Source organism: Heterodontus francisci, chromosome 10 (assembly GCF_036365525.1).
Source record: "Heterodontus francisci isolate sHetFra1 chromosome 10, sHetFra1.hap1, whole genome shotgun sequence".
Lineage (NCBI taxonomy): Eukaryota > Metazoa > Chordata > Chondrichthyes > Heterodontiformes > Heterodontidae > Heterodontus > Heterodontus francisci.
The window spans coordinates 89,078,065-89,105,179 of record NC_090380.1 but is presented as its reverse complement, the minus strand read 5'-3'; the positions used below and the strand labels follow the sequence as shown (position 1 = coordinate 89,105,179).

The following is a 27,115-nucleotide window of genomic DNA, read 5'->3' as shown; positions in this document are numbered from 1 at the left end:
GGAACCAAATCCAGTGCTCGTTGGATGGAGTTAGAGAACATGATGAAACAAAAAAAAGGGTGTATGGTGCATGGCAGGTAAATTCTTCCAGCGATAAACAAGCCAAATAGTTGAGAGGGGAAGTGATGAGAAAAATAAGATTGAAGAGAGAATATGAGAATAGAATGGCAGTTAACATAAAAAGGGGCCCCAAAAATCTTCTACCGGCATTTAAATAGTAAGCGGATAGAAAGAGGTGTGGTGGGGTCTATTAGGGACAAAGAGGGTGATATATGCTTAGAGGCACATGGCAAGGGTAGAATACTTAATAAGTATTGTTTACTAGGAATAGGATGATGACAAAACATCAGTTGAAGCAGAGATGTTAGAAGTAATGGACTGAAAATTGATAGAAAGAATGTACTGGAAAGGCTGGTTATGCTTAGAGTGCATAAGTCACCTGGTCTGGATGGCTTTAACATCAGTGATGGGTAAAGTTTTAGAAACAACTATCAAGGGGAAAAAAAACAGGCGCGTGGAGGGGGTTGAATTAATTAATTAAGGAGAGCCAACACCATTTTTAAAAGGCAGATCGTGCTTGACTAATCTAATTGAATATTTTGATGAAGTAATGGAGAAGATCGATGACAGGAAAAAATGTCTATATGGATTTTAAGAAAGCCTTTGGCAAAGTATAACATAAAAGGCTGGTTAACAAAATAGAGGCTCATGAAATAGGAGGATCGGTGTCAGCTTGGATAAAAAATTGGCTTAAGGACAGAAAACAGCAAGTCATGGTAAATGGCTGTTTTTCAGGCTGGAGGATGGTAAACAGTGGTGTTCCACAAGCTTCAGTGCTGGGACCACTGCTTTTTTTGCTATATATAAATGATTTGGATATTGGAATACAGAGTAACATTTCAAAATTTGCTGATAATAGCAAACTTGCAAGTGTGGCAGACAGTGAGGATGATACCAATCAACTGCAACAGGACACAGATAGGCCAGCTGAATAGGCAGACGAGTAGCAGATGGAATTTAATACAAAGAAGTGACATTCGCACCACACAAGTGCCAGGCAGTGACCACCTCCAATGAGAGAGAATGTAACCATCTCGCTTGACATTCATTCAATGGCATTACCATTGCTGAATCCCCCACCATCAACATCCTGGGGGTTACCATTGACCAGAAACTTAACTGGACCAACCATATAAATGCTGTGGCTACAAGATCAGGTCAGAGGCTAGGAATCCTGCGGTGAGCAACTCGCCTCTGGTCACCCCAAAGCGTGTCCACTATCGACAAGGCACAAGTCAGGGGTGTGATGGAATATTGTCCACCTGCCCGGATACGTGCATCTCCAACACCACCCAGGACACAGCGGCCCACCTGATCAGACACTCAGAGACACACACACACACACAGCTGCCACTATCTACAAGATGCACCGCAGCAACTTACCACGCCTCCTTGGACATCACCTGCCAAACCCATGACCTCTTCCACCAAGAAGGACAAGGGCAGCAGACGTATGGGAACACCACCACCTGCAAGTTCCCCTCCAAGCGACACACCATCCTCACTTGGAACTATATCACTGTTCCTTCACTGTCGCTGGATCAAAGTCCTGGAACTCCCTCCCTAACAGCATTGTGGGTGTACCGGCACCAGATGGACAACAGTGGTTCAAGAAGGCAGCTCACCACCACCTTCGCAAGGACAACTGAGGATGGGCAACAAATGCTGGCCTTGCCAGCAACGTCCACATCCCTTCAAACGAATAAAAAAAAATCCCATAACAGGGCAAACGGGGACTCATTTCAATATCTTACCTGAACAATGGCACCACCAACTCCGCAGCACACCCTTAATACTTCACTGTCGAATCAGCGTGATTATTTGTTTAAATCTCTGGAATAGTGCTTGAACCCATAACCTTCTAACTCAGATGCAAGAGTGCCATGACTGACATCTTATATTCTGAGGGTAGCTGAAAAGTTACACCTAGAAAGTTAGCCAGTTTTGTTCTTTGATATGCTGATTAACTAGTTGTCTGATTCAACCATTGCTTTTATCATAGATTGGTTACAGCACAGGAGGAGGCCAGTCGGCCCATCCTGGCTGTGCCAGCTCTCTGTAAGAGCAACTCACCCAGTCCCACTCGCCTCCCTTTTCCCTGTAGCCTTGCAAATTTTTTCCCTTTAGATAATGATCTTATTTCAGTATATATTGTTCTGAACGCTGGACCTTGTAACATTATGATGTCTTAAAAGTTGTGATTTTTAAAAGCTCAAGATGGAGTCCAGAAGGTCAGCTGATCTCACCTCCACTCTGCGAAAGGTTACCAGAATAACCGAGAAGACAGATCAGATACTGTCACTGGAATGGAAACTACAGCACTAAAATCGGAAGAACAATGGGTTCGTCCTCCCAGACCTTTGGATCGTAAAATAAGGAGTCAGTAATTGAGAAATTGCAAATGAACCAGGCAGGTGTTGACACCTGGGGACAATGGAAATGTGCGAGTGGCTTTGTGAAGTCAGACTTAAATGGCTGACTTCTATTAGTTCACCGCCATTCTCAGCGACGAGCCTCAAAGGTACGCGGCGCACGCATGAAATGTGCGCCGTGGAGCCACCGCGATATTTCGCGTGAAGGCTCATTAACATAGAACAGTGGAGTGCCCGGCCCCTCTATGTCATCGGGGACAGGTGCTTCGTCCCCAGCAATGACGTCCAGTGCCGCCGCCATTTTTAAAGGGTTACAAGCCCCGACAGCTAATTAAAATCTTTTTTTTTTAAAAAGAGTACTGCACTTGGAATTTAAATTTAAAGAGTCAATTAAATATCATAGCCTCTCTTTCACCACCGCTCCCCCCCCCCCCCCCACAATGACCAAACAAGATATTTATTTCTCTCTCTTCCCCCGAAAAAACTTTTTTGCCAATCCCAACCTTTCACCACCAAACTTTATTATCTTTGCCCTTCAACCCTTTCCCACCATCTGCTCAGCCAATCGTAACAGTTTTCCCTGCTCCCTCTCTTCTCGCCCTGAAAACTTCACTGCTCCCCCTCCCCAACAGCGTTCTGCCTTGGATAAGATCTGAAGGAGCAGGACTTCCGGCAACTGGCCGGAATTTCGGCGTGGGACGGCTGTCGTTAAAAGGTAGGTTTATTTGCATTCATTAAGCTTACTAACATATGTAAATTATGTTTTTTTTGCCAAGTGGCGAGGGGGCCACCCCAAGGCCTCGCCGCCGCTTGTAAAATGGGCTTCCCGGCGTCAAGGCCTGTGGCGGGCCTCCCCTGGAAGGATTTTCCGGGCCCTCCACCATGACCTCCGACGTCGGGGGCTCAGTAAAATTCAGCCCATTGTGTCTACATTTTGGAGCTGAACAATTTCTAAGTCCAGATAAATTTAATAGACTTTCTGGAACAGGCGGAGAGAGAAGGAATCAATGGTTGTGGCCTCAAGACAGGCTGTAAGAGAAGACACTAAACGGCGGCAGCTGGAGGGAGAGAGAGAACACCTGCTCTCTGAAGATACACAGCAAAAGGTTGTGAAAACTGGAACCTGTTTTGCATGCTGAAGCTTGCGGAGGAGTGACGGACCCACGGGAACACCAGAAATCACATTATTCATGGATGTCGAGGTCGGAAGTACTCAGAGAAGTGAGTGAAGAGAATATTGATTTTTGAAAAGTCTGGGAGATCCAACCCATTGCAACTGGGAGGAGTTTGGGACTTTTAACTGCAAAGGCTTTTGTCATCGAAATGGAATGTGTAATGTTTAAGTATGGTGTGAGGTTTTCAAGTGTTTTCAAGTCGAATAAGTAAAGAAAATACCTTTATTTGTAATTTGGGCTATCAGCTACTTACAAAGTACTGCTGAGTTAACTGGGGATTTCTTTTAGTTTATTGGTTATAATAAAAGTCTTAAAACACAAAATCTTGTTTAATTCGTTAAGTTGGTCTGGGGGCAGGTTCATATCTCGTATTTTTCACACCAACGATCTCTCCGAGGTCGTAACACATACAATTAAATGCTCTCTGCAAACATAAATATAACCTTTTTTTTTTGAAGTTTTTTTAAAAAGAAAAAAATGCATTTCATTGTATTACCAAAATCCAAAAGGAAAACAAATAAAACTAAAGAGGGAAAGGCGTTGTGTATTTTTTGTGTTCGAGTAGTTCTGGTTTGCCTCTGGGAATAGCTGACTGACTAGCACCGACAGATGGGATACAATCTCCTTTCTCTCTTGCAGCTGTTAAGACATGAGTTTGGTCTAAACCTACTTCCCAGTGGACATCAGTTCATAACACCATCATTAAATATGCCACAGTTAACACAAATAAGCTAATCTAGCTCAGAGAGGTCACAGGACAGTCGATACAGGAAATAGGCAAATCATCGCACCATAGCAGAGATTCCATTTTAACGTTGAATCAATTTAGGTCTGAGTAATCATTGGACAGCTGTATTATGTACTAAGTATTTAACTAATGCTATACTTAGCGCAGGAGTGCTTGATGCTGTGAGTGAGTGCAAACTGCAAGAATGTTCCGTTTGCTCTCTTATTGATAAGCAGCAAAGATTTATATACACAGGCTCTCAAAGCAATCATGGATGAATCTAGAAATAGACACCTGAGCTAAATTTCTCCCCATTTGGTCACCTGCTTTTGTATTTACCTAGGGTGCTCAATGGAGCAAAATCGATGATTTGTGGGCCATTGCCAGTGCACCGTTGCAGAAACTTTGCACAGATTCTCTTCTGCTCTGATGGTGATAGATATCCAGCTGCTGTAACCCCATACTGCTCTGCAGCAAACGCCTGTAAAAGAACAGGGAGGTGGGGTTTGCACACAGCTATATGTCCCTTTGTTTCCACTCTGAATCTACCAGCACTAGAGGCAGCCTAAAGGGAAGAGGTGGTAGGCTTGGCTGTGGTGGGGGAAGACAGTCAGTAGTATTTGCAGTGTAAACTTTAATTATTTTACATTTTTGTAAAGCGCTTAAGTTTAAGATTTTTGGAACATTTAACTTTCTTTACAGGTACTTTAAACAAATGAAAATAAAATTTAAAGACATTTAAATTATTTTGGACATATTTTAAAATATTAAGGTTATGGACTGGCTTAAAGAACCATTGGGGTCTCTCCTGGGCCACCCCTGTTCCTCTGTCTGATCTGCAGACCCACCACCTGGCTGTCAGACTGCAAATACAGGTGGATACCAACCCTGGCCTGCCGGTACCAACACTTCCCTGTCTAGAGACACATGTGGGCTAGTTGGCCATGACCCTCAGAAATGCTTCAGAGGCTGTGCTTTCCTCACAAAACAGTAACTACCATCCACAGGGAGAGTTCATATGGATGACCTTCAGCTAAATTTGTTGAGACCAAGCTCAACTCAATTGCTAGTTAATATATAACTCTCCTGCACAAAGTCTTCATGCAGGCATTCTGCCACTTCGCTCCAAATCATTCTGCAGTTAGCCAGTCAGTAACAGAGCCACTTCACTAAAAACCTTTCTACTATTTAAACCACCCTTGATGCCTACTCATGGGTGCCATTTCAATCTTAGCCTCCAGGTTCTTCTACATTTGTAGCAAGTTTTGAGGTGGCTGCCTGATGACTGCGATAGGAGACTTGGGGCACTGAGGTGATAGTTCCTTGTAGTTGGTTATGGGCTTTCCCTTTTAAGAAAATAGAGTTTGTATGGAATATAACCTCAGTTTCAGAGGCATTCCTTTATTACAAACAGCAACAACTCAACTGAAGAGTCTTTAATATTGTGGGCTGATTGCCTAAAGAAGCACCTGTCTCAAACACTGCAGTTAGCCAAATGGTTAGACACAAAATGGTTGCTTTAAAACTTAAGATGCTGAAATAGCACTGGATTTTCTTCCTCCATCTCCTACCCCAGGAATGGAGTCATGAATATATAATGATGTTTCGCAGAGGAAAATGGACAGACAATTGATGTATGACACTTGTTAGGATCCTCGTGGAGACCACCAACAAATGAAAATAATCAAATGCACTGATTGACCCCAATTTAGGAAACCAAACCAAACGGATGAGCTTTCACTTTGATAAATTTAACGTTAACACTCAAACCAAAACCAACATAAATTAAACATGAAGCTACAGATAGATCATGGTCAATATATATGCATATGACAACAAAGAGGTCTCATGGTTTCACTGGGCAGTCCATCCAGCATATGTATGGCAACAATTATAGTCACACAGTTCTTCGCAACTCTGAAGTTCCTCAGGTAGATTTCCAGCTCATTTCTTCAAGGATTTAGCCGCTGTTCTTCTGACACCAGTTTCCTCTCAATCCGAACTTCATGGGTGTGGTCTTCATCACAAGGTGCACTTCTCCAGAACCTCATTTCTGCTCATGACAATCTTGATAGTGTGGACTTACCAGTCTTTCCTTTATCAGAATCTTTCAATGCACTGTAAGGCCGGGTCTGGTTAGTCGGTTACTTTAAGTAACAAACAGCTCCTGGATTCAGTCTTCACTTTCTTCTGCTTGCTGGCGCTCCACTCCTGCCTGATCTGCCTGGCCTGGGGAGGACTCTGTCTCCTTTTATCTGTTTCTAACCAGTGTCAGTTTCCCTGGAAATCTGAAGTTTTTCCTGTTTCTGTTCTAGTTTCCCTCTCAGTTAGTGTCTAAAAAATCACAAGTTTTGCAACCATGGATTCCATCACACAATGATGGATCAAAAAACAGTTCTAGTGGATTACTAATAGTAAATCTGCCCCTGATGTCTTAACTCATTTGCTTTGCCCTGACACTTGACATTTCAATAACATAAATGAAAAATCACATACATATGCATTTTTGTTGATGGAAAAATAATTTTCCCTGGTAACTACTCTCAGTTGAACCTGTGCAACTGAAAGAAGCTTGCTATGAGACATATTTTCCATTACCAAAAGCAATGATGAAACTGTTTTTTTAATATAAATTGTGCGGCTTCTTCTTTTAAAAAAATCATTATAGGCTGAATCTTCTTGCGCTTGTCGAGAAGGTGGGTTTCGTGGTGGGGTGTGGGGGGGGGGGGGGGGGGGGGGGTGCAGAATTGGAGTGGAACTGCCCACCACGGAACCTGATGCCTGGATTCCCAGTTCCAATCCTCCCAGGGGCAGGATATGCTGACGAAGACCTTCCCATCCAGAGGCCAATTGAGGCCCTTAAGTGAGCTTTTAATGGCCAATTCCCACTGCCGCTGGGATCTTACCAGTAGTCGCTGAGGTTTGGGGGGGGGGGGGGGGGGGGGCGGGGAAAGAGAGCCTGCCACGTGGGGAGGGCACCTTGTAAAACAACACACACTCCCTGCGGGCTTGGTGGGGTTGTGGGGGGAGGGGGTTGGTGGTGTCGCTCCTTCATGGGCAATTTGTAGCCCACGGAGGACTACCCGCCCACCCTCGGAACCGGAACCCTGGGGCCCCCACCCCTCCCCCTTGCCGGGGCTGTCCGACCTCGCCTCACCTACCTCTTCTCCAGGGTTCTAGCACAGGGCTGGGAGCCACATATCCTGCACAAAATCCAGCCCTATATTTGGTCTAAGAGAAGGGGAAATAGTTCTTACAATTCAGATCAAAGTCTTGGTGGCAAACCATCCATTCAAGTAGGAAATATAGATACATGCTAAATATATAATTATGTCCAGATATGTTGAAAACATTACAGAGTAGTGCTGAAAACCTAGTGATTCTACAGCAAAAGCTATGTAGAACAAAACATTTTATAGTCAGCACAGATAATAAGTTAGTGGACCTGCTTTTCCTCTTTCTTGAACCAGTCAATGGCTGATTGGGTACCAGAGAAAATGAGGGAAAAAGCCAGCCATGTCAATACACTTAGGCATTGCCTCACTATCTCTAGCACCATTGCTGCTCTGGTTATCATCCATCAGAAAGCCTATTGGAAGACAACATTAGTATAGACAACCAGGTCAAATGTCTGGAAGCGAAAGAAATGTTTATGCTCAATAAGTAGACAGCTATCACATCTGAGTCAAAGACAGTGATCACAAATAACTTGAAGTAAGTGGTCTTAACGCAGCTCCAGCTTCATATAGCTAATTCAAGAAATAACTTTTTGGTATTCAAATAGCAGGTGACTGGTCACAATTATCACTAGCCACAAAAGACAATGGGGGTAATTCTGGCTTTGTGCGATAGTGAAAAATGGGTGATAGTGAATCGGTTGCCCATTTTATATCTCTCATTGACGTCAATGAAAATAAAAGCCAGGAGAGATGCAATACAGACAGCCAATTCACTATCACCCATTTTCCACTATCGCACAAAGTCCAAATTAACCCCAATATATGAGACACTGCTGGAATTAAACACCATGCAGCCTTTATGTGGGATATATGCTAAATTGTTTAGCCAGCATTACAACAGATCAGGCAAACCATTACATTTTTGAAATATTTCATCTACTGCATACTGGAGCTGCCATGACATCATGGCAGGGTGGGGGGGGGTAGGGAGGAGAATTTTAACCCCCACCCTACCCCCATCTCCAAAGACAGGTAAGACAGTGACTGGAGATGGGGGCTTAAACAGTTATAAAAAGGGAACCCTGATCCCAACACACTCTCGAGAGGGGGGTCTGTCATCACAATATGCTAATGAAGCTATGTCAGATATTAGCAGCCATTTGGAGTTAACAGCTGTGGGCCAGGTTTCCCAGGCCTCATGAAACCCAGCAGCTAAAGGAAGACGGGAACTGTCGGATCCAGCAGTTAAGTGTTTTTCCAGCACTGCTTACGATTCAGGAGAAGCAGGAGTGCTTCCCACTGGCTCCTCTAACTAACCTGCTGATCTGCCTCCGTTGTCACGATCCAATCTCCCGACATTCTCCCCCGACCCTCCCCGCTTCCCTATATAAATTGGAGCCCATGTTTTCATTGTTGATTTTGAAAAAAATTTGCTCAGTTCCATTATGGTCTTATTAGTGAACAGGAAATTGATTCTCAGAACGAACAGTAAGATTTTCTAACAAAGGGGGTTCGCCCAAAATGTTTACAGATGCTGACGAACCTACTGTGTTTCAAGTATTTTCTGTTTTTACTTCAGGATATTAGAGTGGGATTTCCAAACGGTGGCTTAAATACCTGCTGAGACCAGTTTTGCTTTAATTCAAATCACTCATTGCTGATTCAACTCACGCGGGGTGAAGAGAAAAACCTACATTAATAGAATGCTTTAAAAAAAAAACCATAACAGCATGTTTTTTATTCAGTAAAAAATTACAAATCAACAATAAAAATAAAAAGGGACAGCAATATTAAACATTTAATATGCTAAGAAGCACAGCTGATTTGAATAACCATTTGTCCAATCAGGCCTCATTCTGTTGACTGCTAACTTACTTCCTCTGAAATCCCTCTCTTGTACAAGAGTTGACAGTATTTTATGAGGCATATTGAGCAGGCACATTATTTCTTATAGTTAGGTGGCAGGCGTTACAGACAGCACTGCCTAGGCATTCCACGACACCGGGGAATTTAAGTGGTAGGAACAGCTCATTAACTGAAGAACTTGTTAGATCAACTGAGTATCATAATGGGCAGCATGTGGCATTGAACTGTTGAGAATTAATGTGCAAGCCCTCTGAGGTGATTTTTTTTTTCAACATCACCACAACTGCTTTGACCCTGATGTCATGGGCTTTACATACAACATAAAAAACTGGCTTAGTCTCACATCCGAGCAACACTGTTTACCCAACACTAGATAAGACTGAGTGACACTGCAGAAACAGTAACTTAGAGGGAGGTGATTTAAAGTGAGACAGTCAAATACAAAGACATTTGGTTAGAAGTGAAGTCCAGCTGTTTTCTTAGCAACAGCTGCAAATAGTTACAGAATTTAGAGTTACAGAATTCTGTTGAGATAATGATGGTACAGCTGAATACACTGCAATTAGAGCATAAACAGCTACTTCTAGGAGTCTGCAAGAGGAACTGATCAATGATTTACTGCTGCGAGTAGGGGAAGAAAGGGTGACACAGCGACAAATAAAATCATAAGACAACTGAAGGAGCTGGAGGAGGATTATGTGGTTGGCCATGTTAAAGCCACCAAATATGTCGAGGAAGACAAAAAGGAATAGTGCAGCACGGTCACAGACACAAAGGATATCATTTGTAACTTGGATTACAGCCATTTCGGTGCTGTGGCAGGAGTAGGCACCTGATTGACGTTTTTTCAAATATGGAGTTACGGAAAATACAGGCACAGATTTGGGAATTGACAACATGCTCAAGGACTTGGAAGAGGAAAAGGCAGTTGGAGATGAGCCTGTAAGGACAGCAGGGTAAACTGTGGGCTTTTGAGGAGGGGTTGGTAACAGGGTTTTTGAAAGACAGGGGGACATTACATGAGGAGGGGGATCCATTTTCAATGTCAGCTGTGATGGGGGCCAGAAATTGGGTGGTCAGCAGGTTGGTCAGAATGGTATCAAGGGAGCAGGATGTGAATCTCATGAACAAGGTGAGGTCAGTGAAGGTATGAGGAGAGAGAGGAGAGAAAATAGTTAAAGACACATGCTCTGGCAAAAGGGAGCCTAGGTTTGACTTGGTAGATATGGGAAACTGGGAAGCAGCAGGGGCAGGTAAATGGATGGTCTCAATTTTATTGACGAAAAAGTTCATGAGCCCCTCACACTTGCTGTTGGAGGTGAGGGTAGTGATTTAAGGAGACAGTTGGTAAAAGCCCCAAATTATCTTTCCTCTCCAAGATAGTAAAGCAGTAGTGGGCAGTTCTGGCAGAGCTAAGTGAGGGACAACAGCACTGATGTGGTTCAGTCAGACCTTGCGATGAATTGGTAAGCAAGATGTGTACCAGAGACAATCAAGTCTCTGCCCCTTAGAGTTGAGGGAGTGAAGATGGCAGCCACACATGTAGAATGACTACATTGGGAGTAATGTTTCCCCTAGGCTGCGCAGCAACACGCAAGTACCTGTGCAGACCGTGAACAATTGCCCCCTTGAGGTTACCACGCTAAAGAATTTAAAGGGCCATGCACTACAAAAGAAAATTAGAGGGTACATTGCTTGGAAGAGAATAAAGGCTTTTCTGGTGACAAAAGCACGAGAGGTGGAGGTAAGAGAGTTCTCGACCATGTTGATGGCTGTAGAAATATTATGGCAAGTGGGGGGGCCACATGCAGACTGAAAGTGAAGCAGTCAGTGATTTGGGGAGGGAGTTCCCCCACCCCCACCCTCGGCAGAATCCAGACAGAAGAAAGATAGTAAAGAGATCAGGAATGTGAGTGGTGAAGGATACAAGGAGGCAGGTAGAGATGACCTTTTTAATTTTGAACATTCCAATTACCGTATTTTTCTCACTGCACTTAAAAAATGAAAATTGAATTTTCTTTTAAGGGAATCCCTAATTGATATTTGATAATTTGCATACAGGCTTGTTCAAGAAAGAATGGCCACTTAGGAAGTATACTAAAGGGCTACAGGTACCACTGTGACTGTACCCCAGAAAAAGGCACCACCTTCAGAAGAAGCAGGCAGTAAAGAACAGAAAACTAGAGTATAAAAACATGGACAATATCATAAAATATTTTGGTGAAAGTATCACTGTGTCCGGCATTGTCACATTGGAAAGTGGATCCAACAATCATGAGACACTAGAGGTCAAATACCAATGAAACTGAACAGAATTAGCTCTTCTTTCCGGAGCTAAATAGCAAAGACCAGCAGGTTATCGAAGTGACAAAGCCTTTAGGAAAAGAACATTGCGGAAGGAAGGCTATATCTTGAAATTATTTGCCTGCAGTACTTTTGTGTGTACGGTACCCTCTGCAAATGTTGACACTTACTAGTGAAACCCCTATCCTAACTTCTGAAATGCAGTGTAGCCTATTGATTGCAGAAAATATTTTCATTATTATACATCAATAGAAATAATCCAATAGCAAATTGAGAAATAAAAGAAAACTGATCAGACGAGAGAAATCCAATGATCCTCATTTCCCTGCAATCTGCTCACACACCCCAGTTTGAATATCTATCATGTAAAATGTAATACTTTAATTGAAAGCACATTAATCTAGAGGTTCTAATTCTGAGGCCCCTTTAAATCTAGGATGTAATGTCTAAAACCTTAAACCAGATGTTTGAAAATCCCACTGGCCTGAAGCCCAATGACCAATTATTATTTGGCTTTTTACCTCCAAAATATTACCTTTGAAGACAAAAAGGCAGCTGAATTATACAGACTACCATACCCAAGTGTTTCAATGTCCAGTTTTGTCAAAAAAGACTATTATAGCTTCACCCACCTCACTGGCAGCATCTTATGGCACAGGTGACTATTACAGTACAATGCTAATAACAGGTCGATGCATTCTATCAGTGGACACAAATACTCGGGTGGGGGTACATAATTTTTAATCCGACTCCTTATCAGAAGCCTGGTGATAAGACAACTGGAGATGGGTGTAAAAAACATGGACACAAATGAAGAAAGTCCAGCTGGATCTAAGCAGCTACAGTTAAGTCCAACACAGCATGTAATTGTGGCCACAATTACAGCACAAGGACAGACTAACTCTGCAGCTACATATAAGGATGTGGTGTACCGCAAGTGCCCTCATGTTTTCAAGCACAAATACGGTGTAATCAAAATCTGTCTTCACATAGAGTTTACTTCCTTGGTTAGTTTTAATTGCAAGACTTGATAATTCAATGTAATAGAACTTAAAAGCAGAAAATTACTGTGGTGAGTTACAACAGGGGTAACAGCAGGACCAAAGTGAAAATGTATTAAAATGGAACAGAAAATGGTCACTGAACAAGAGGTTTTGTGACTGAGTCTCTTTCCCTGACCCCTCCAATCTCAGAAAAAAATTCTGACACTTACAGAAGAAATCAAGTCTGTTGGATTTATTAAAGAAATATCCACATTTAAGAAATATCTTGTGCAACTTAATCTACTGAAAATTTTCCAATCAGTAACTGCTACCCAGTATTGGTTGAACAGGATGCTGTGTTCCAAGAGAACAGACTACACTGCAATTCCTGTAAATGAAAACAAGATAGGTATCTGACTGGAATGTACAGGGTACAATCCTGACCAAATCACAGTCTGAACATCTTCAGGATTATCCAGAAACTTAAGACAGGCAATGGCTTGGCAGAAATTTGAGTACTCTCATAGCGTTCAAAAAGTTTACAATAAATGCCTTGTCTACCACAATACTGAGCCATCAAAGCATATAGATAATACTTCCAGATGCAGATGCCAGCATTGATCTCTGGCTGTATATTCCAGTAATAAAATGGGTCCTGTTAAAAAGTTGTAAAATATCTTTGAATGTGTAATTTATCGTGCAGGTTGCCATAACAATCCAGCAAGAACTTGACATTCCCATAGTACTTCAAGTGCAAACGACAGATCAGCATTTCCCCAGAAAAATGTGGAGCAATGCATTTTAGTCAGAGCAACATTGAAAGCAAATACACCCTGAATAGAAACATGACCACCAGAATGGAGGAACATTTAAGGTTACAGATACATGGGCAGGAAATGACCATAAAAAGGCAGATAGGATTCTAGCTTTTATATATAGGGAACTGAATAACAAGGAAGTGATGCTGAATTTGTATAAGAAATTGTTTAGGCCACTGTTGGAGTAATGTGTATAGTTCTTATAGGAAGGGTTTTACAGCCATGGAAAAGGTAATGTGAAGATTTACTAGAATGATACAAATAATAAGTTATAGTTATGAAGAAAGCCTTGAGAAACAATTGGGACTTGTTTTTTTCAAAACTGGAACAGGGAGGATTAAGGGGGAGGTTTTTAAAATTCTGAAAGGGTTCAGGGGGGTAAACGTTGAAAGGTTTCTTCTAATGGTTGGCAAATTGGCAACAAGGGGCAGTAACTAATAATTATTTATTTCCACACAAATGGAATGCTTTACCACAAATGACTACTGAGGCAAAGGTTATAATATAATTTAAAAGGGAATTGGGTATGTATATGAAAAGAAAAAATACAAGTGGATATGGAAAGGGCAGAAAAATTAGATTACAGTAGACAGCATAAGTTGCCTCCTTCTGCAGTGTCATCTTTATGACTTTGTGTAGTCTATCAGTTAAGGACCTTACTCTTAGATGCAATCTGGATTAGCTAAAGCTAAAAATATACTGATTCTGATCATTCCCACCTTTCATCTCATTTATAGCATTCTCCTATCGCATTCCTGCACTGGAATCCATAATCCATGCAAGGAATTAAACTTTCTGCTCAGAGATACCCGAAATACTCACAAAGGGGTTATGTGAGCTATAGAACACCAAGCTGAAACTTAAGAGAACTGGAACTATAAAGTGCTTAGAATGGGCAATGAGATAACTTAAGGACACAAATAAAAGCTAGATAAACAAACAGCAGAATGTAACATGAGGAATAATTACTTCATATGTTAACTTGTAGATAATTCCTGATAATTTAAAGTCTTTTTTGCATTAAATAAATTTGAATTTTTCACTTCATCTGAATTAAGGAATGTAAATAAGATTGCAAAGTGAGAACGTGTATGCTAAAAATTAAAGTGAATGAGAAGCTACATTCGAAAAATAATTGAACAGATTTCTGTTTCAACAGGTGCAAATAAAGAGAGTTAAAAATGGTCAGAGTAGGTACAGAACATCAACCCTAATGTTAGGAGTCTAGTTATCCATAGTTAATTTTCTCTATTGCCCTGACCAAGTCCTCCCTCAACCAATAGTACTAAAAAAAGGCTCAAATTAACCAGTTATTCATCTCACTCACTGCTGTTTGTGGAATACTGCTGGCATAAAATAGCTACTGCGTTTGCCTACATAACAGTACTTCAACACATATCAAAAATAAGTTATTGTGTGAAGCACTTTGAGATATTTCAATGTGATAAGACACAATAAGGTACGTATTACTATTCCTACCTCTATATCTTATGTGTTTAACCTATTTCAATTGCAAGTCCCAGTGGGCTTTATTCCCTGACTGGATCTCATGTTGCAAGAACACTGCTTTCATTTGAAAGTACTATCATTTTGATCCATCTAATAGCAGTTACAATGTAGTCTGTAGCTGAAAGCACACTAAATAAACCTCTTGTCTATCACCTCACCCACAGAGCCAGTAGACCACATTAAAACCACATTGAAACAAAGACTTTATTGTGGGCTGCCTGAAGCAAAATTTATTTTTTGCAGTTTAGAATCCCACCATTCTTAGCATTTATTAATTCAATAAACTGCCATTCTGACTGAAAACCTTAGTTAGCGGGAAGGCACCAGGCTGGAGATTTTATCATAATTGAACTGAGAGTGGGTGTGACCACCGAACTGGTATGCCGAACATAGCAGCAAGTATGACTATCCTGGAAATGATTCAAACAGGAGACACTGAAACAGGACATCCTCATAGAATACCTGACACATTTGACGTAGAGTATGACACAAGGAACCCTCGACCAGAGACATGAATTCCACTCATGAACTGAACAGTGACTTCATTGCTTTCAGACTCTATAAGCTTGTCCCACTGAATTCCAAGTCCACAATATTTACCTGTAAAACCAACAAAGCATTACTAAGAAGCTTTTAAAACAAATCATTTGCATTACATTTCACAGAATAGACAGAAAAAAAGTTGTCAGTTATCTTTATAGGTAGTGATTAGAAACTCAATGCAGAAATTCTTTGCCTATAGCTTGCATTGACCAAGTCTGGAGCTCAGGATAAAGCGATCCAGAGGGCACATCCTAAAGCTCAAAAGTAAACATAAATACCAGATTTGTAGGAGGTCATCAACTATCCCATCCTAACTGTTTCTCCTCCATTCCTAAAAGGAATTGACTTCTTTCTGCAGTATTGTTCTCCATACCTTTGAGTTGACATTTGGTATCTCAATCAAGAAATCACTCTAAAAATGAGAGCAAAATACTGCGGATGCTGGAAATCTGAAACAAAAACAAGAAATGCTGGAATCACTCAGCAGGTCTGGCAGCATCTGTGGAAAGAGAAGCAGAGTTAACGTTTCGGGTCAGTTCCGAAGAAGGGTCACTGACCCGAAACGTTAACTCTGCTTCTCTTTCCACAGATGCTGCCAGACCTGCTGAGTGATTCCAGCATTTCTTGTTTTTGATTCTAAAAATGAGACCTGGCCAGAATGTTGGCACAGTGTTTAGTTACAGAGGGCATGATAGGAGAGTCCAATTCAGAGTTTGTTTGAAAGCTACACACAAGCACTTTCCAGCAGAGGTCACTGGACCGCAACCAGGATCAGCAATCCATGCTGAATTTTAGCCACTATAGCTTAGGCAACTGAAGTGCCTTAACTGTTGCCCCAGCTGAGATCAACTGCTTAGCATTGAACAGGAATTGTACCCAGACCTAGTGGTCTGTACTCGTTGGTACTACACTGATCTGTGCTTTCACCAAATAGGGTATCAACTAAGTTTTGGGGACCAACATCTATACAACACAGGTGAACCAATAATTCCAGAGTTTATTTGACTCATCGCAGTGAACTGTACCACTCCAGCTTGCTTCATTCATGGGATAAAAACTGACTGAACAACTCCCCTTGAATATCCTCAGCTGAAATTCTCTGGGACTTTTCAAACACTCAACTCTCGTTCGTCATGTTAGAGTCACCATTCCTGTACCATCATCTATTAGTAAACCAGTGCCAAAACAGCGCTAAAGAACGAGGTAGTGTCAGCTCCGCTTCGGCTATAATGGGTACACTCTTTTCCTCTTAATTCAAAGCTGCTTAATTCAAATTACTATTAAAGCAAAAATGCCTCCTGTGGTGTTTGATTCGAACTGCTTTATTCAAATTACTAAATAATATTTTTGTACAAAACATTATTCTGGATTCAGATCCTTATTTAACAGCAAGTCTAGTCTTATACTCAAAGGAGAGTATCGAACCAGTGCACCACTCAGTTCTGAGGAGATCTTTCAACCAGATTTCAGTATGTAAAAGCAGCAGCAAAAGAATCTTAGCAAATGCCCCCCAAAACGTTAGCCTAGATGTTGCATTTGTCATTTCTCCTCTGAAACTGACAGCAATGTCTGAAGTCTGCACATGATTAAACTTGGAAACCCAGAAGTAGTTCTAAGTGTTTCTAAGCTTCCCCAAAGCATGCGCCTGTTGAAGTCCCTGAAGACTGCAAACAATCAGAAATCATTGAACTGATGAAAACTTCCCTTTTTACACTAAAGTATCACTGTCAAACACCACCACCCAACCAAAAAAAAGGTTACGCCAAGTTAATGCAGTGCAACTTGTGTTTTTAAACAGTGTGTTAAGTCATTACTAGAGAATCTCTCTAGCCTTGGAAAACTAATTTTATATTTGTGTAATGTCAAATTTTTCCATTCTGAAGTTTAACTTTTTTTTTTAAAGTTTATGATATTTCAGATTCAAATTTGTATGTCCCAATCATTTATTTTGCTTTCTGTAAAATGTAATAAAAGTGATGGATAATCAGGCATTTTACATCTTGGTTTGCTATCTATGAGAATACTTCAGTGTGATTGGCTGCTTACCCTGCTTAATGACATCACTATTGCTGGATGCCATTAGATCCCCTTGACTTGGCGCCCAATTCAAACTTAATGTTGGGAAAAGGGGAGTCCACGCTACAGAGATCGCTAAATCTTTGTGGGCAACTCTTCAAAGTTAGAGGTGAGTGGCCATCATTTCTAATTGACTGCATTTGCTGAGTAACCAAATTTAATTTGTAATATGCTATGTGTTAAAAAAGTACAAAACTATATGGCAGTAAATTATAACAATCATTACCTTCTAAAGCATAAAAACAATTTACTGCTTTGGTCCACTTTTCCCACTCACATCTACTTTATGGCAGTACTGCAGTGAGCTATTCAATTTTTAATTGAATAAATGTTTTGGTTGCTTCTACCCTAATACTGAACATAACTGATATCAGAAGCTCTACTTTGTTATTCATAAATTTGATGATACAAGTTACCTGCATTCAATGCATATATAAATATTATACAGAATTCACAAGAATGTGACATAGAATTCCTGCATTTTTCAAAGGAAACATGGGAAGAACAGTATTTAACTCTTACTCAGACAACAATTTTATTAAGGAACAAACATACAGGAGATACGAGAATCCAGTCTTCCATGCTCTAAATCACAGTCTATCAGTACCCTCTTCCTAACTAGAAATCAAGAGTATTACACGTGGAAGAAATAGAGTATAACATGTTTGTAAAAATCAAGTTTTAATGTTAGGGTAGAAATAGGGCGGCACAGTGGTGCAGTGGTTAGCACTGCAGCCTCACAGCTCCAGGGACCCGGGTTCAATTCCGGGTACTGCCTGTGTGGAGTTTGCAAGTTCTCCCTGTGTCTGCGTGGGTTTCCTCCGGGTGCTCCGGTTTCCTCCCACATGCCAAAGACTTGCAGGTTGATAGGTAAATTGGCCATTAGCAATTGCTCCTAGTATAGGTAGGTGGTAGGGAAAAATATAGGGACAGGTGGGGATGTGGTAGGAATATGAAATTAGTGTAGGGTGGTTGATGGTCGGCACAGACTCAGTGGGCCGAAGGGCCTGTTTCAGTGCTGTATCTCTAAACTAAACTAAACAGAACGATGAAATTTTACCACAGAAATGCTTAACGCACTCTCTCAAATTCCCCCCTCAGCTATTTTGATGATGACATTACTCCAATTTTTATAAATGGTTAACTTCTCCGTTAAAGTAGCATTGGGGAATTTAATGAGATATTTCACATTTACGACAATAATCCTGATCACAGTGACTTCTATCTTTCTAAAACTTTCACTGTTTTGATGACTTAGTCCCAATCAGAGTGAAACTGCTTGGACTTTCAAATCATTCAACTGTTAAGTAAGCTGCATATACTCATTAAACTCCAGATGAATTATGTCACTCTACAATTAACACAAGTGATGCTTTACTTACCAATTTCTTTTCGGCCTGGACCAATCCCATTATACAGTCTTAAGTAACTCAAGTGACAAGAAGTAGAGTCTTCAATATCAAAGTCTCCAAATTTAAAAATAATTCTCTGATTAGGCTGTACCCGTATCTCCCATTCACAAACGGTGTTATTGGGGTATGTTTGGGGATAATTTATTGATGCAAGAGTTCCACTCTCTGGGCCAAGAACAGTGTGTCCACAACCATCACCTGAAACGAATAATGAACATTCTTAAAAGTTGTAATAAGCAAATTACAAATTGTAGAAAATTGTCACACAATGCAGCATAAGCTTTCCCAATAAAGAAATATTTTGAAACTTTAAGGAATTGGAATATATTAGAGACAGTGTCATAAATGCACCTCAAAATCACTGAATACTACATAATGCTGACCTGAGAGTTAAGAAAATCCAATGACTGCTCAGTAGCCCCGAAATGCGTAGAACGCATTTATCAGTCCTTGCTCAGTGGTAGTACGCTTGCCTCCGAGTCAGAAGGGTGTAGGTGCAAGCCTCACTCGAGAGACTTGAGCACATAATCTAGGCTTATAGCTTAAGTGCAGGACTGAGGGAGTACTGCACTGTCCGAGCTGCTGTCTTTGGATGAGACGTTAAACCAAGGTCCTGTCTGCCCTCTCAGGTAGACGTAAAAAATGCCATGGTCACATCAGAGTATCAGCAGGGGACTACTCCAGGTGTCTTGGTTAAATATTGCCCATCAACAAACATCAGTAAAAAACAGATTATCTCATCATTCTAAGCGGTATCTTTATTGTGTGCAAATTGGCTACTGCATAATTATAACTGTGACTACACTTGAAAGGTCCGTTATTAGCTATAAAGTGCTTTGGGAAAGTCCAAGCTCATGGAAGGCAGTATGTATATATATACACACGCACGCACACACAAGTTCTTTCTTGTATTCACTCATTCACAGGATGAGGATCTTTGCCAACATTTTATTGTCCATCCCTGAAGGAGGGGTTGTTGAGCTACCTTCTTCAACCACTGCATCTATGTGGTGTAGCTACACCCACAATGCTGTTAGATAGGGACTTTCAGGATTTTGATCTGGCAATGGTGATATATTTCCAAGTCAGGATGGTATGTGACTTGAAGGGGAACTTGGAGGTGGTCGTGCTTCTATGTACCTGAGCCCTTGTCCTTCTAGATGGTCATGGGTTTGGGAGGTGCTGTCAAAGAAGCCTTGGCGAGTTGCTGCATTGCATCTTGTAGATAGCACACACTGCAGCCACAGTGTGCCATCAAGATGGTGGATGGGATGATAATCAAGTGGGCTACTTTGTCATGGATCATGTAGAGCTTCTTGAGTATTGCTGGAGCTGCACCCATCCAGGCAAGTGGATCACACTCCTGTCTTGTGCCTTGTAGATGATGGAAAGACTTTGATGAGTCAGGTGGTGATTTACTTGTGCAGAATACCCACCTCTGCCCTGTTATGAGGATAATGGTGAATCTTGTGTTCAATGCCTACTCATAAAGCAAAAATGAAATGGTATCACAACGACAGATTTTTGTTTTCCAAACTTGGGTTGTGGCTGGACAAAGCATTTGAGCAATATCAGAAGATTACAAAACAGAAAATGCAGGGAATACTGAGCAGGTCAGGCAGCATCTGTGTTCTGATGAAAAGTTATCGACCTGAAACGTTAACTCTGCTTTTCTCTCCACAGATCTGCCTGACCTGCTGAGCATTGCCCGCATTTCCTGTTTTTGTTTCAGATTTCCAGCACCCGTACGATTTTGCTTTTGTATGAGGGGTTACTAAGGTGAAGTATAGGTGGTGGGACCAATTTGAAATGATGAATTAAGAGTATCATACATTAAGTAGATTGTACAACTTTTACTTGTATTAGTTTAAAAGCAATTTTCCTACTGTTTTTCCGATTACCTGGTTCATGGTTTGTATTAATTTTCTAGAGGTAACTTTTAATTTGGGAATTGAATTTTTTTAATGCAAGACAATAAAAACACCTAGTTTGAGAAGCTGACAAACAATTCTAGCTAGGGTGGTTACAATCAAAGTATGGTCCATGTTTATTTAGTAAGGTCATAGTGGGAAATGTGAAGACCTTAAACAATGGGAACCTCCGAACTTCTTGATGGAGACAGTGTGTCTGCAGCTGTCTCGATCAGAGGTTTGAATTACTCATGATTTTTCAGAACAAAGAAATTGCTATCTGGAACATCCCACAAGTACCACATTGCTATGGAGCTGGATGATGCAGGGGGTGCCTGTTGGTGTTTTGATCTGGGGTGCTTGCTGACAGTCAGTTGGCTATTGGAAAGCTATTGGCTTCAGACAGGCTGTTGGTCACTGAGAAAGTAGCTGGCTTTGGGAGCCACCGGCAGAGTAGCTATCAAGAACCAGAACCAGGATGAATCTGTTTTGAGTAAGGTCCATGCTCAAGCGAGGAAGTCCAAATTCAGGAGGTGTTGGTAGAGAACTGGAAGATTTTCCTAGTCAGAGGCTAGAAGGAAAATCCCCTGGAGATTTTCTCTCTCAGAATACAGCTAAGAAATTAAGGAAATCGATGTGAATTCCTAAGAGCTGTGGTACACTTTGTTTTGGTCCCAGGAGAAGTGAACAAACCACCAAGATCCTGTAACGCATAGGGGTAACTCTTGGGGTGGAAACAACAGTCAAGCATGAGTGTTCTGTTGAGATTTGAAGTTTAATGTATAAGTGTTTCCAAATTGTATTAAGTTAGTAGTGTTTTGTTTTGTTTAACTCTTGTAAAGTTTTTGGTTTAAAACATGAAATCTTGCGGCATAATTCCTTCAGTCATAACTGGAAATTCGACTTTCTCATTTTAAAAGTTAACAGTCCCAAACAGCATCATCGCACAGCGCATCAGTACCAATAACCTAATAGGCCCAGTGACAACAGTATATTTAGTTCATAGACACAGGCCAGAATTGTACGTTGGGCGGGAGGCCCCATCCACGGGCCCAAAGGTTGGGGGCGAGCTCACCTCCACCAAGCCTGGGGAGCCACACCATGCTCCCCAGGCCCTTAATTCGACTTGGGCAGGACTTCTCTTTCCTTGAGGCAGGAAGTCTGGCCTCTAAGAGCTGCTGGCCAATCAGCGGGCCAGCAGCTCTTAGTCCCAGCAGCACCATCAGGAACAGGGGCCATGGCTAGGACTGCACCCAGCCAACAGCAGAATTGTGGATGTTGGCCCCGCAAGACAAGTTAGTTTTGGGACATCGGCAGGAACAATCGGCCAGGCCCCAGTGAGGCAAAGTGGCGCTCGGTTGGGAGGGGAAATTTATTTCAGTGGGGGCAGTTGGAGCTTCGGGGGGCGGGCAGGGGCCCTCCGTGGGGCACAGGGTGCCTGATCAGGAAGGCCTCCCACCAGCCCGCAAGGCAGCCACCAGGTTTTACCTGATGGCATTCTGGGGGCCTGAGGTGCCAGCCGGCTGCTGGTACAATACCAGCGGCAGCAGCAGAAAGCCCTTAAGTGGCAGCTAATTGGCCACTTAAGGGCCTTGATTGGCCTGGGGCAGGCGGGCCGTTTCTCACTGCCGCTGCCGCTGGTAAAATTGCAACACTCAATTTTATGCATCCCCGCCCGCTACCCAGTCCGCTCCTGTGGAAGGGCATGTAAAATTCCGGTCACAGACATTTTATCATGGTCACTAGATAGCTGGTCTGACTGAACATCAACTATAAAGAACGGATACAACTCAGGTTAAATCCTCACTAAGGCACAAGCAGATCAGCCTACAAGTTTCATGCTGTATCACAGAGTGCTAGGATGCAAGTTTTGGCCCATTTTCTTCCACATGAAGTTGCTGTTTTCAGCTGGAAGGCTCTAAGCAGAGCCACTTGCTAATATAGTGAAGAGCAGAGTAGGAAACAAATAGAAAAACTGAATTCTTACACATTTCCTAAAGGTTGACTACTATGGACAGAAACCATTCGCAAAGGGAAGGATTAAGGAATGTTCTTATAATGTGCTAGCATACAGCATTCCACTGTAGGACTACACGATACTACACATTTCCTATTTAAATTCCACAAATGATACCTCAGACAAATCCAAAATGGGACCATTCACTATCTGAATTGGTTTAAATTGATACCAACTGGAACTTTTGGGAACATTTCCACAATTAGAAGTACTGCTCAAATATTACAAGTGAGGCAAATGTGTCCAGTCTTCATTTTCATTAATGGAACTCCCCCTTACAACTTTCAGCATTTCCTCCAAAAAAATGTTCACTCTGTTCTTTCTTGTGGTGAAATATCCATAAAATAAAACCACTAGTTCTAACAATTTTATATGCATCTTGCTGGATATCCGTGTTAGTCACGCATTTCTTTCCAAAGTTACACCCAGTATTTTTCTATCACTTGATCCTCTCTTGCAAATGTCCATCTTTGTTTTGTCGGTTCTGATCTCTGCAACATTATTTTTTCATTAGAACCCAGGCTGAGGAGAAAGGGCCATTTGCTCCCCTGAGCACATTCCTCCCATACTCTAGATCTCCTGGCCAACATCATCACCCATAATGTATTATTCCTATACTGCTTGCTAGATTATTCCAGGCATATAATTTTACACTTTGTTTAAAGAAGTACCTCCTGTTCCAAATTGACTTTTCATTAGTTTTATCTGAATGCTGTTGAATGCTACTCATACTGTAACTTTATAGAACTCTCCAATGTAAGAGTCAGTTCCTGTCCTTCACAGACATCAGTTCAAATGATACTCTCCTATACCAGACTGTGGGACTAACAGCATTAAGTTAAGAGCAATTGACCTCTCTAATTTTGTGAAATGTGAATGAAATGCAGCTAAACAATTTTAAAACAAGGAAAGTAGGGCATGGGCATAGACTATGTCTGCAGTCAGGTAGCAGTGGAATACAGAAAATATAGAATAGTGATGATAAATTAAAGATAAGAACATAAGAAATAGCAGGCATAGACTGTATGACCTGTCAAGTCTGCTCTGCCATTCAATATGGTCATGGCTGATCCTGGGCTTAGCTCCATTTCCCTGCCCACTCCCCATATCCCTCGATTCCCTGAGAAACCCAAGTCTGTCTATCTCAGCTTTAAATATATCAATGACGGAGCATTCACAACCCTCTGGGATAGAGAATTCCGAAGATTTACAACCCTTTGAGTGAAGAAATTCCACCGCAACTCAGTCCTAAATGATCGGCCCCTTATCCTGAAACTGTGCCCCCTTGTTTTAGATTCCCCAGCCAGTGGAAACAACGTCTCATTATCTACCCTGTCAAGCTCCTTCATAATCTTGAAATGTTTCAATGAGATCACCTCTCATTCTTCTAAACTCCAGGGAATATAGACCCAATTTACTCAGCCTCTCATTATAGGACAACCCACTTGTCCCAGGAACCAATCTACTGAACCTTTGCTGTATTGCATTAGATGCATTATGATGCCAAGATGTATTATTGGGATGGTTTGAGGCGGGTGGCTGCAGAATTTGGAGAGCTCTTTATTAGTGCAGAATGTACATAATATCACTGATTCTGCTTCTCTTTCCCCAGATGCTGTCAGACCTGCTGAGTGGTTCCAGCATTTCTTGTTTTAATTTCAAATTTCCAGCATCCGCAGTATTTTGCTTTTATTTTAGTGTTTAATTCACTGGCACTTCTCTTCCAGGAATGCCTACCTTGAAGAAGTTCTGCTCTTCTCTCCGAAGGGATTTTCGTTTGTCTCTTTTACCTTGTTCACCTTCAGAGTTCCAAAGAAGGGTCACTGACCCGAAACGTTAACTCTGCTTCTCTTTCCACAGATGCTGCCAGACCTGCTGAGCGGTTCCAGCATTTCTTGTTTTTATATCACTGATTATGTTGCATAAAAGACAAAGAAGCTGCCCTGAATGGAATACTACAGCCAGTCTATAGCACTAATATCTAGTGTGGCTACAGCATATTTCTGTCATTAAAGTGCTCACGGTACAAATTTTAGTCTGCTTTGCCTGGATAAAGCCAATTGCCTACAGGTGGGAAACAAGCTCACTTCTTCATTGGGATCAATGGCAGGTATTCTCTAAATCCACCATTCCTGGTTTACATGTAACACAGTGGGAATAGAAAGGACCTGGAAAAACATTTGGGTAACCGCAGAGAAGAAAATTAAAAAACATCTGCATCCACAGTTAAGAGTAGGACCTCACTACAAGTTTAAAAAAAAGCTAGCGTGATCACTAAGCGAGAAGAGCCAAGGAACTGGAAAAAGCAGGTTTACTCCTCTTATTTTTAAAAAAGTAGCAAAAATGACCCAGAAAACCACAGAACTGAGTTTGACCTCCATTGTGGGTTCGGTTATTTAAGGGAATATCGTAGAGCACCTGGATGGAAATAAAATCATAAGATAGCAATATGGGTTCATGAAGGGGTGGGGAGGGGAGGGGCTATTCTTGTCAATGTAATGTACCAGTTTTCCATGAGGGTATGACAAAGGAACTCGTTAGGGGTAAGGCAATGGATGTGGTGTACTTGGGTTTTCAGTAGGCCTTTGAATCATAGAATGGTTAAGCACAGGAAGGAGGCCATTCGGCCCGTTGCGTTTGTGCCGGCTCTCTGCAACAGCAACTCAGCTAGTCCTACTCTCCTGCCCTTTCCCTGCAGCCCAGCACTTTTTCTCTTTTCAGATAACTATCCAATTCCCTTTTGAAAGCCACATTTGAATCTGCCTCCACTACACTCTCAGTGCACTCCAGATCCTAACCACATGCTGAGTAAAAACACGTTTTTCCTCATGTTACCTTTGGTTCTTTTGCCAATCACCTTAAATCATTATACTCTGGTTCTCGACCCTTCCACCCTGGGAACAGCTTTTCCCTACCTGCTCTGTCCAGACCCTTCATGATTTTGAATACCTCTATCGAATTTCCTCTCCATCTTCACTTCTCTTAAGAGATCAACCCTAGCTTCTCCAATCTATCCTTATAAGTGAAGACCTTCATCCCTGGAAACATTCTCGTGAATCACTTTTGAGCCTCCTCTAATGCCTTCACATCCTTCCTAAAGTGAGGTATTCTGACCAACAGTAAATTGAAGCTATTGTAACATTGCTCAGTGGCAATGAGTAAAGCGAGTCAGATGTTGAGATGTATTAAAAAGGTCAAATGTGAGCCAAAACAATGTGATAACCTTGTAGTTTATAAATCATTGGTGCAACCTTACTTAGAATACGATGCATAGTTCTGGTCGCCACAGTACAAAAGGGCTATTGCAGCTACTGAAAGAATACAAAAGAGAGCAGCCAGAGTGACTGAGGTGATGGAAGGATGCAATTATGAGGAGCAATTATGTTTAGAGGCGATATAATTGATGCTTTTAGGATTCTACAGGGACTAGATAATGTAGACCATGACAAGCTATTTCGCATTGTCCAGAACAGAAGAACTAGAGAACAGCGCCTGCGACTGAAGGGAGATAAATTCAAAACTAATCTCCGGAAATAACATTTTAGTGAGCAAATGGTCAATCTGTGGGCTCCCTAGGGAGCCAGTGGAAGCAGTTAGCATTGATTCATTCAAATGAAAATTAGATAGATTTAGTCTCCTTACCTAAAGAAGGATACACTTACCTTAGAGAGAGTGCAATGAAAGTTCACCAGACTGATTCCTGGGACAAGGGGATTGTCCTATGAGGAGAGATTAGAGAGGGTAGACTCTGACCTATATTCTCTAGAGTTTAGAAGAATGAGAGGTGATCTCATTGAAACATATAAAATTCTTAAGGGACTTGAGTGGGTAGATGGTGGGAGGATGGAAATCTAGAACTGGGGGTCACAGCCTCAGAATAAAAGGTCAGCCATTTAGGATGGAGATAAGGAGAAATGTCTCCATTCAAAGGGTTGTGAACCTTTGGAATTCCCTACCCAAGAGAATTGTGGGTCGAGTATAATCAAGAAGAGATCGACAAACTTTGGATACTAAAGACATTAAGGGATATGGGAATAATACTGGGAGATGGAGCTGAGGTAGATGATCAGCTGTGATCTTACTGAATGGCAAAGGAGGCTTGAGGGGCTGAATGGCCTACTCCTGCTCCTGTTGCGTATGCTCTTAATGTTCTTTCAAAAAAAT

General features: G+C 41.6%; 1 protein-coding gene across 2 annotated transcripts in view; it reads right to left on the bottom strand.

The window, feature by feature from the left end:
- The window catches only part of dcbld2 (discoidin, CUB and LCCL domain containing 2), a 128,933-nt gene that overhangs the window by 81,819 nt on the left and 19,999 nt on the right, over positions 1-27,115 (bottom strand). For both annotated transcript variants that reach the window (XM_068041000.1, XM_068041001.1), the window contains exons 2-3: positions 18,995-19,222; positions 15,456-15,593 (exon numbers count right to left, since the gene is read on the bottom strand). In XM_068041000.1, coding sequence (XP_067897101.1) covers positions 15,456-15,593; positions 18,995-19,222 — 366 coding nt within the window. The remainder of the gene's footprint in view (positions 1-15,455; positions 15,594-18,994; positions 19,223-27,115) is intronic.